An 11,587-nucleotide genomic window follows, 5' to 3' on the forward strand; every position below is an offset into this window, starting at 1 on the left:
AACCCGATTCGCGGATTCCTTAAATGCATTGTCGGTAAATGAAATTAAATTAAGATATGAGCGGGTGAAATCATTGTTAGATGAATTCGAAGCAGTTCAACAGAAAATTGAAATGTTACCGGATTCAGACGAAATTGAAAATTATAGTCAACGAGAAGCTTTCGAAAACCAATATTTCTCAGTTTTGGCAACGGCCAAAGGCGCGATCGAATCCGTCGATCAAAGTAAGGTGGAAATTAAACTACCCAACCTCCAATTACGGGAATTTCATGGCGATCAGAAAAATTGGGTTAATTTCGTCGAAACCTTCAAGACTTTAGTCCATAGCAATAGTAATTTAAGCAACGTACAAAAATTCTTTTATTTGCAATCAACTTTAAAGGGAAACGCATTAAAGATAATTGCTAATCTAGAAATTTCTGAATTAAATTACATTTCCGCTTGGGAATTATTAAATGAACGTTATGCAAATTTAAGAACTACCGTTCATAAACACATCCAAGCTCTATTTTCATTAAAAGACATGAAACAAGAAGAGCCTGTAGCATTGAGGTATCTAATTGATGAAACAAACGTTAGTTTAAAGGCATTACAAAATATCGGGGTCAAGGTAGATCAATGGGATCCATTGGTTATTTATATAATATCAAATAAATTAGACACAGCTACCCGAAAAAATTGGGAACAATATATATTACAAGACGAATTACCGACGTTAAAGGAATTCTTAAAATGTTTATCTGCTAGAGCCCAAGTATTGGAACTGATGAACGCTTCTGAGAAAAAATTTTCTAGCTTACATAAAACACAACTAGGCAACAATAATTGCAAAAAAGATTCATCAGTATTTTTAGCGGTAAAGGCTAACAACTGCATTCATTGTAACGAGAAAGGTCACCATATTTATTATTGTAAAAAATTTCTGAAATTAAAATTACATGAGAGGATTGATGCTACGAAATCAATCCAAGCTTGTTTTAAATGTTTAAAGGTGGGTCACCAGGCACAGAGTTGCAAGGCAACCTTTTCTTGCAGGCGTTGTGGCAAAGATAATCACAACACCTTACTACACAATGAGGTACCTCTGCGGGAGGCCTCCAATATGGATGCTGATAACGAGGTTTCAGTATCGAATTTTTCTGCATCGGATAAAGCAGAAAAAATAATATTATTGTCAACTGCCAACATAGGAGTTGTGGGTAGTAACAATAAAATTTTTAAAGCCCGCATTCTGATTGATTCAGGGGCCCAGTCAAATTTTATGAGAGCAGAATTTGCTAATAAATTAAATTTACCATGTGAATTGATAAACAAACCCGTTTCTGGGATCCATAATAACATCACTCACATAAAAAAGAGAATTTCAGTGGAGATGAATTCGCTTCATACTGATTATAAAAGTGAAATATCATGTCTGATTTTACAGGAGATTACAACAAATTTACCACAAGTGACAATGGCGAAAAAAGACTTCAAGTTACCACGAGGATTGGAGCTAGCTGACCCGAACTTCAATATAGCTGCACCCATCGAAATCCTGTTGGGCGCGGAGAGCTTTTGGGAAATCCTAACCAACGATAGATTGAAACTCGAATCGGGACCAACACTTCAACGTACGCAACTGGGATGGATCATATCAGGACCAATCCACATGTACCCAAAGCAAAGGCCTGTATCAGATTGTTGTAATTTATCTATAAATAAAATAAGTCACCAAATAGAAAAATTTTGGAAATTGGAGGAGATTAATCCCACTAAGATTCTAAATCATGAAGAAAAGGCTTGTGAAGCCAGTTTTGCTAGTACTCATACTAGACAAGACGACGGTAGATACGTAGTAAGTTTACCGCGTCGAGCATGCATTGATCAGCTGGGAAGTTCATTGCTCACTGCTGAAAAAAGATTTAAAAATTTAGAAGGAAAATTTGTGTCAAATCCCGAATTGAAGACACAATATATACAATTCATGCGTGAATATGAGGAATTAGGTCATATGGAGGTGTGTGACCAGTCAAAGGGGGATCGTGAATCCTATTTTTTACCTCATCACGCTGTAACAAAAGAATCAAGCACTACTACTAAAGTGAGGGTCGTTTTTGACGGCTCCGCCAAAACTTCAAATGGAATTTCTCTCAATGACGCCTTGATGACAGGACCTGTTATACAAAAGGACTTATACACCCAACTATTGCATTTCAGGAAACATCAAGTAGTACTGACGGCTGACATCGAGAAGATGTACCGCCAGATTAACGTGTGTGAAGCGGACCGTGACCTGCAGAAGATAGTGTGGCGCGAGTCGCCGCAGGAGGTGCTCAAGCATTACCGTCTGAAGACAGTCACATATGGTCTGGGGCCTTCCTCTTTCTTAGCCACTAGAAGTCTACGGCAAATTGGTATGGATAACAATATAAATTTTCCTAGAGCTAGTCAGGTCATAGAAAATGACTTCTATATGGATGACTTGTTAACCGGAGGAGATGACATGGAATCCTGTAGAGAGTTAAAAGAGCAATTAATCAACATCTTTTTGTCTGCGGGGATGACTTTGAGGAAATGGAGGTCCAATGTCTTGGAGTTGTCAGCCGAGTCGGGCCAAGCTAAGATTGCCGAATCAGGCAATTCTGAAAAAATTATTACTGACAATCCAAAGACTGAGAAAATATTAGGATTAATATGGAATAATGAATCTGATTATTTTTCTTATGTAATAATGAAACCATCAAGTCGAACCGAGAGTAAAAGACAGATATTATCTTGCATCGCATCAACCTTCGATCCATTAGGTCTTCTAGGACCGATTATAGTTGTAGCCAAATTAATTTCGCCAGTAGCACTGTTTCAACAGTTTGAAATAAATGTAAAGTGGTATCAAGAAAACCAGTTTTTATTCAAAAAGGATCATCCCCAATTTTTAACATTTGATCCTTCAACCGGATTACGATCAGGAGATTGTATGTAAAAAAAACAAAGAACCAGCAGCCAAAAGGATACAAAATTGATTGAAACTGGAAATCATTAAGGAAAGTGGACCACATCGCAAATCTGAGATAAGTATTCAGTGCTTTCCTTCCTATCATCCATTTTATGTTTATTCAGGTCTCATGTAATTTAAACGAGATTAATCTTAAATAGAGTCAATATTATAAATAAAATCACTACCCACTTGAAAATAAGAATATAATATTATTGAATAGTGTTCTCAAATAGTATTGTCAAGATTGTCGTGGTATTCTTTCAAACGGGTGTTTGCTAAAATAAAATAATTGTCAACCGATATTAACAAAATATAATTAAAAATGGAAAATATGAAGTCATTAATAAACAAACGCGGCGTAATCAAAGGAAAACTAACCCGATTCGCGGATTCCTTAAATGCATTGTCGGTAAATGAAATTAAATTAAGATATGAGCGGGTGAAATCATTGTTAGATGAATTCGAAGCAGTTCAACAGAAAATTGAAATGTTACCGGATTCAGACGAAATTGAAAATTATAGTCAACGAGAAGCTTTCGAAAACCAATATTTCTCAGTTTTGGCAACGGCCAAAGGCGCGATCGAATCCGTCGATCAAAGTAAGGTGGAAATTAAACTACCCAACCTCCAATTACGGGAATTTCATGGCGATCAGAAAAATTGGGTTAATTTCGTCGAAACCTTCAAGACTTTAGTCCATAGCAATAGTAATTTAAGCAACGTACAAAAATTCTTTTATTTGCAATCAACTTTAAAGGGAAACGCATTAAAGATAATTGCTAATCTAGAAATTTCTGAATTAAATTACATTTCCGCTTGGGAATTATTAAATGAACGTTATGCAAATTTAAGAACTACCGTTCATAAACACATCCAAGCTCTATTTTCATTAAAAGACATGAAACAAGAAGAGCCTGTAGCATTGAGGTATCTAATTGATGAAACAAACGTTAGTTTAAAGGCATTACAAAATATCGGGGTCAAGGTAGATCAATGGGATCCATTGGTTATTTATATAATATCAAATAAATTAGACACAGCTACCCGAAAAAATTGGGAACAATATATATTACAAGACGAATTACCGACGTTAAAGGAATTCTTAAAATGTTTATCTGCTAGAGCCCAAGTATTGGAACTGATGAACGCTTCTGAGAAAAAATTTTCTAGCTTACATAAAACACAACTAGGCAACAATAATTGCAAAAAAGATTCATCAGTATTTTTAGCGGTAAAGGCTAACAACTGCATTTATTGTAACGAGAAAGGTCACCATATTTATTATTGTAAAAAATTTCTGAAATTAAAATTACATGAGAGGATTGATGCTACGAAATCAATCCAAGCTTGTTTTAAATGTTTAAAGGTGGGTCACCAGGCACAGAGTTGCAAGGCAACCTTTTCTTGCAGGCGTTGTGGCAAAGATAATCACAACACCTTACTACACAATGAGGTACCTCTGCGGGAGGCCTCCAATATGGATGCTGATAACGAGGTTTCAGTATCGAATTTTTCTGCATCGGATAAAGCAGAAAAAATAATATTATTGTCAACTGCCAACATAGGAGTTGTGGGTAGTAACAATAAAATTTTTAAAGCCCGCATTCTGATTGATTCAGGGGCCCAGTCAAATTTTATGAGAGCAGAATTTGCTAATAAATTAAATTTACCATGTGAATTGATAAACAAACCCGTTTCTGGGATCCATAATAACATCACTCACATAAAAAAGAGAATTTCAGTGGAGATGAATTCGCTTCATACTGATTATAAAAGTGAAATATCATGTCTGATTTTACAGGAGATTACAACAAATTTACCACAAGTGACAATGGCGAAAAAAGACTTCAAGTTACCACGAGGATTGGAGCTAGCTGACCCGAACTTCAATATAGCGGCACCCATCGAAATCCTGTTGGGCGCGGAGAGCTTTTGGGAAATCCTAACCAACGATAGATTGAAACTCGAATCGGGACCAACACTTCAACGTACGCAACTGGGATGGATCATATCAGGACCAATCCACATGTACCCAAAGCAAAGGCCTGTATCAGATTGTTGTAATTTATCTATAAATAAAATAAGTCACCAAATAGAAAAATTTTGGAAATTGGAGGAGATTAATCCCACTAAGATTCTAAATCATGAAGAAAAGGCTTGTGAAGCCAGTTTTGCTAGTACTCATACTAGACAAGACGACGGTAGATACGTAGTAAGTTTACCGCGTCGAGCATGCATTGATCAGCTGGGAAGTTCATTGCTCACTGCTGAAAAAAGATTTAAAAATTTAGAAGGAAAATTTGTGTCAAATCCCGAATTGAAGACACAATATATACAATTCATGCGTGAATATGAGGAATTAGGTCATATGGAGGTGTGTGACCAGTCAAAGGGGGATCGTGAATCCTATTTTTTACCTCATCACGCTGTAATAAAAGAATCAAGCACTACTACTAAAGTGAGGGTCGTTTTTGACGGCTCCGCCAAAACTTCAAATGGAATTTCTCTCAATGACGCCTTGATGACAGGACCTGTTATACAAAAGGACTTATACACCCAACTATTGCATTTCAGGAAACATCAAGTAGTACTGACGGCTGACATCGAGAAGATGTACCGCCAGATTAATGTGTGTGAAGCGGACCGTGACCTGCAGAAGATAGTGTGGCGCGAGTCGCCGCAGGAGGTGCTCAAGCGTTACCGTCTGAAGACAGTCACATATGGTCTGGGGCCTTCCTCTTTCTTAGCCACTAGAAGTCTACGGCAAATTGGTATGGATAACAATATAAATTTTCCTAGAGCTAGTCAGGTCATAGAAAATGACTTCTATATGGATGACTTGTTAACCGGAGGAGATGACATGGAATCCTGTAGAGAGTTAAAAGAGCAATTAATCAACATCTTTTTGTCTGCAGGGATGACCTTGAGGAAATGGAGGTCCAATGTCTTGGAGTTGTCAGCCGAGTCGGGCCAAGCTAAGATTGCCGAATCAGGCAATTCTGAAAAAATTATTACTGACAATCCAAAGACTGAGAAAATATTAGGATTAATATGGAATAATGAATCTGATTATTTTTCTTATGTAATAATGAAACCATCGAGTCGAACCGAAAGTAAAAGACAGATATTATCTTGCATCGCATCAACCTTCGATCCATTAGGTCTTCTAGGACCGATTATAATTGTAGCCAAATTGATAATGCAGAAGTTATGGCAGTCTAAAGCAGCGTGGGATGATCCATTGCCTAATGAAATATTAGCACCCTGGAGGTCCTACCTTCAAGAATTAATTCAACTAAATGTGTTGAAAATACCAAGAAAAATTATTTGCAGGCAATCTACATATCTACAACTACACGGTTTTTGCGACTCATCTGAGAAAGCTTACGGAGCCTGCGTTTACATGGTGTCGGTGGACCATGTCGGTAAGCGGCATTCACATTTAATAACGTCCAAATCAAGAGTGGCGCCATTGAAGTGTATTTCCCTGCCCAAGTTGGAGCTTTGTAGTGCTGTGCTACTGGCTAAATTAATTAAAAACGTAAAACAAGCGTTAAATATAGTGGAGATCGACACACATTATTGGTGTGACTCCATGATAACGTTGTGCTGGCTGAAAGGTCAACCTACGAGATGGGCTACTTTCGTTGCAAACCGAGTAGCCGAAATACAAGAACTTAGTGATCCAGATCTATGGAGACATGTATCATCAGCCGACAATGCAGCAGATATACTTTCAAGAGGAACCACTACAGATAAATTGATAAATTCTGCAATATGGTGGAATGGACCAAGTTGGTTGACCGAGGGAGTCAACGCTTGGCCTATATCAAATATTTCGTGTTCAAACCCTCCTGAACTCAAAGGCAAAAATATTCTATTATCCACAGATATTCAAGAATGGGAGATATTTGAAAAATTCTCATCATTTATTAAATTGAAAAGAGTTACTGCGTATGTATTGCGATTTGTCAATAACTGCAGAAGTGTTAAGGGTAAAATTTCAGACAATTTAAGTGTGGCCGAATTGGAATCAAGCTTGAAATGTCTATTGAGATCAGCTCAAATACACGCCTTTCAAAAGGAATTGAAAGAATTAAAAAACCATGGCATCGTCAACAAGAAAAGTAATTTAAAATCTCTTAATCCCTTCTTACATGATGGTCTAATATATGTAGGCGATGTCGTCCCCGAACCGGTCATCAAATCATGGGAAATTTGCCACCCGAAAGAATTACGCCGAGTCGTCCTTTCGCTATCACCGGAATAGATTACGCCGGACCAATTCTAATTAAAAGTGGGACGCTGAGGAAGGCTTCCCTCGCAAAATCGTATTTATGTATCTTTATTTGCTTCTCAACCAAGGCCGTTCACTTGGAATTAGTTTCGGATTTATCTAGCAATGCTTTTTTGAACAGCTTAAAAAGGTTTATATCCCGTAGGGGACAACCTGAAAAGATCTTTTCCGACAATGCTAGTAATTTTAAAGGAGCTAGCAGCAGACTCAAAGAGCTGTACACCAGCTTGAGGGAAAACAACGACAATATTCAAAATTATTTAGTGAACAGAGGTATTGAGTGGAAGTTCATAACCCCTCGAGCCCCTAATCAGGGAGGTTTGTGGGAAGCAGCAGTAAAATCAGCAAAATTCCATTTATATAGAATCACTAACAATTCTTCATTAACATTTGAACTCTTATATACCTTAATTTGTCAGATTGAGGCCTGTTTGAACTCCCGTCCATTAACTTCCTTATCCGACGACATCCATGATTACCAACCTCTTACCCCAAACCATTTCCTTATAGGCACTGAATCCTGTATCATTCCTGAGAGAGACGTCCGGGCGATACCGGACAACAGACTAACTCAATATCAGAGGATCAGTTCGCTAATTCAATCTTTTTGGTCTAGATGGAAGCAAGATTACCTGATGGAACTACAAAAGAGAACTAAATGGCAGACCAGCACTCAACGGGCACTGCAAAAAGACGATCTGGTGATTTTAAAGGAAGATCATTTACCTCCACCTTTATGGAAAATGGCCCGAATTCTGCATACACACCCTGGAGCGGATGGAGTAGTACGAGTTGTTACACTAAAAACACCTCAAGGAGTCTTTGTGAGGCCCATCACAAAGATATGTCTGATGCCCCTGGATTCAGACACTAAACCTGTAATTGACGTCCCGGACCTTACCAAGGATTGATTATGTACATTACACTATGATGCTTATCTTCTCGACTCCACCTTGGATGAATCAAGCAGAAGACCTGAGAAGAAAGAAGAAAAAAAAGGAACAATAATTGTGTTGTGTTCAGTGTGAACTATATTATTTGTGTTATTGAACTATTTAAATATGTAAAAATTAGTATGCAGACGTGTGTAATTTAGTCATTTTTGAATTTTTTTTGGTTATTTAATAGGATTAATAATTTTCTAGTTATCTTTAGTTTATTAATAGAGTAATTCAACAGCATTTATACAGTTAAATTTATAAGTTTACCAGTAGGGCATAAAAAAAAGGGGGTTTTATTTTGTTAATTTCTGCTATTTTGAATTATTTTGTTAGTATTTTTGTGGTATACTTAGATTAAGAATTTTTAGTTTATTCTGTTTGTTTTATAGTTTATTTTTAAATAGATTATCATTCAAAAATTTAGTGCAATTTTTGAATCCCGCCCCCTGGCAATATGTTCAATTTTGCAGGCTACCGACATCTGTAGTCTAGAAATTTGAAGTTACTACGTTTAACCAAAATGGTGTGAGTCCTTGCTTAGAAAATAGTGTCAATTTGGTCGGTATAGCAGGTTTCATTTTTACTGCTAGACATCGATGACAAATGTTTTATTTACATGTGGTGGTTTTTTGAAGTCTTTAAAAAGGCTCGCATTATGTGTTTTTTCGTTACTTTCTCAACAATAACTCGATAATAAACAAGCTCATAAGTCAGAGCGATCGTAGCAGTGTTATTCGCACAGTTTCTTTATAAATATTGTACCTGTTTTCAATAGTTTGAAATAAATGTAAAGTGGTGTCAAGAAAACCAGTTTTTATTCAAAAAGGATCATCCCCAATTTTTAACATTTGGTCCTTCGAGCCGGAAAAAATTATTACTGACAATCCAAAGACTGAGAAAATATTAGGATTAATATGGAATAATGAATCTGATTATTTTTCTTATGTAATAATGAAACCATCAAGTCGAACCGAGAGTAAAAGACAGATATTATCTTGCATCGCATCAACCTTCGATCCATTAGGTCTTCTAGGACCGATTATAGTTGTAGCCAAATTAATAATGCAGAAGTTATGGCAGTCTAAAGCAGCGTGGGATGATCCATTGCCTAATGAAATATTAGCACCCTGGAGGTCCTACCTTCAAGAATTAATTCAACTAAATGTGTTGAAAATACCAAGAAAAATTATTTGCAGGCAATCTACATATCTACAACTACACGGTTTTTGCGACTCATCTGAGAAAGCTTACGGAGCCTGCGTTTACATGGTGTCAGTGGACCATGTCGGTAAGCGGCATTCACATTTAATAACGTCCAAATCAAGAGTGGCGCCATTGAAGTGTATTTCCCTGCCCAAGTTAGAGCTTTGTAGTGCTGTGCTACTGGCGAAATTAATAAAAAATATAAAACATGCGCTAAATATAGTGGAGATCGACACACATTATTGGTGTGACTCCATGATAACGTTGTGCTGGCTGAAAGGTCAACCTACGAGATGGGCTACTTTCGTTGCAAACCGAGTAGCCGAAATACAAGAACTTAGTGATCCAGATCTATGGAGACATGTATCATCAGCCGACAATGCAGCAGATATACTTTCAAGAGGAACCACTACAGATAAATTGATAAATTCTGCAATATGGTGGAATGGACCAAGTTGGTTGACCGAGGGAGTCAACGCTTGGCCTATATCAAATATTTCGTGTTCAAACCCTCCTGAACTCAAAGGCAAAAATATTCTATTATCCACAGATATTCAAGAATGGGAGATATTTGAAAAATTCTCATCATTTATTAAATTGAAAAGAGTTACTGCGTATGTATTGCGATTTGTCAATAACTGCAGAAGTGTTAAGGGTAAAATTTCAGACAATTTAAGTGTGGCTGAATTGGAATCAGGCTTGAAATGTCTATTGAGATCAGCTCAAATACACGCCTTTCAAAAGGAATTGAAAGAATTAAAAAACCATGGCATCGTCAACAAGAAAAGTAATTTAAAATCTCTTAATCCCTTCTTACATGATGGTCTAATATATGTAGGCGGTAGGTTGAATTTGGCTACACATTTATCTTACCAACAAAAACACCCAGTTATCTTGCCGGCTAAACATAAGCTAACTGAATTGATAATACGTCACTACCATTATGTAAACCTACACGCAGGACCTCAAGCTTTGTTAGCTAAAATACGATTAAAATTTTGGCCCATCTTTGGTAAAAATACTATTAAAAAGATATTACATAAATGTGTTGTATGTTTTAGATGTCGTCCCCGAACCGGTCATCAAATCATGGGAAATTTGCCACCCGAAAGAATTACGCCGAGTCGTCCTTTCGCTATCACCGGAATAGATTACGCCGGACCAATTCTAATTAAAAGTGGGACGCTGAGGAAGGCTTCCCTCGCAAAATCGTATTTATGTATCTTTATTTGCTTCTCAACCAAGGCCGTTCACTTGGAATTAGTTTCGGATTTATCTAGCAATGCTTTTTTGAACAGTTTAAAAAGGTTTATATCCCGTAGGGGACAACCTGAAAAGATCTTTTCCGACAATGCTAGTAATTTTAAAGGAGCTAGCAGCAGGCTCAAAGAGCTGTACACCAGCTTGAGGGAAAACAACGACAATATTCAAAATTATTTAGTGAACAGAGGTATTGAGTGGAAGTTCATAACCCCTCGAGCCCCTAATCAGGGAGGTTTGTGGGAAGCAGCAGTAAAATCAGCAAAATTCCATTTATATAGAATCACTAACAATTCTTCATTAACATTTGAACTCTTATATACCTTAATTTGTCAGATTGAGGCCTGTTTGAACTCCCGTCCATTAACTTCCTTATCCGACGACATCCATGATTACCAACCTCTTACCCCAAACCATTTCCTTATAGGCACTGAATCCTGTATCATTCCTGAGAGAGACGTCCGGGCGATACCGGACAACAGACTAACTCAATATCAGAGGATCAGTTCGCTAATTCAATCTTTTTGGTCTAGATGGAAGCAAGATTACCTGATGGAACTACAAAAGAGAACTAAATGGCAGACCAGCACTCAACGGGCACTGCAAAAAGACGATCTGGTGATTTTAAAGGAAGATCATTTACCTCCACCTTTATGGAAAATGGCCCGAATTCTGCATACACACCCTGGAGCGGATAGAGTAGTACGAGTTGTTACACTAAAAACACCTCAAGGAGTCTTTGTGAGGCCCATCACAAAGATATGTCTGATGCCCCTGGATTCAGACACTAAACCTGTAATTGACGTCCCGGACCTTACCAAGGATTGATTATGTACATTACACTATGATGCTTATCTTCTCGACTCCACCTTGGATGGATCAAGCAGAAGACCTGAGAAGAAAGAAAAA

General features: G+C 37.3%; 2 protein-coding genes across 2 annotated transcripts; both read left to right on the forward strand.

Annotated features, from left to right (window-relative positions):
- The first annotated feature begins 1,456 nt into the window (after positions 1 to 1,456).
- On the forward strand, positions 1,457 to 4,405 carry LOC149420266 (uncharacterized). The gene is made up of 3 exons (XM_089636332.1): positions 1,457 to 1,653; positions 2,200 to 2,348; positions 4,344 to 4,405. Exons 1-3 carry the CDS (start codon positions 1,457 to 1,459, stop codon positions 4,403 to 4,405), a joined length of 408 nt encoding a protein of 135 aa, XP_089492458.1.
- Positions 4,406 to 4,655: 250 nt separating this feature from the next.
- LOC149420267 (uncharacterized) lies at positions 4,656 to 8,969 on the forward strand. Its single transcript, XM_089636065.1, has 2 exons — positions 4,656 to 5,748; positions 7,891 to 8,969. Exons 1-2 carry the CDS (start codon positions 4,725 to 4,727, stop codon positions 7,908 to 7,910), a joined length of 1,044 nt encoding a protein of 347 aa, XP_089492191.1. The 5' UTR covers positions 4,656 to 4,724; the 3' UTR covers positions 7,911 to 8,969.
- Positions 8,970 to 11,587: the final 2,618 nt, after the last annotated feature.

Source organism: Hesperophylax consimilis, chromosome 10, assembly GCF_061612785.1.
Source record: "Hesperophylax consimilis isolate HC1 chromosome 10, BYU_Hcon_1.0, whole genome shotgun sequence".
Taxonomy (NCBI): domain Eukaryota; kingdom Metazoa; phylum Arthropoda; class Insecta; order Trichoptera; family Limnephilidae; genus Hesperophylax; species Hesperophylax consimilis.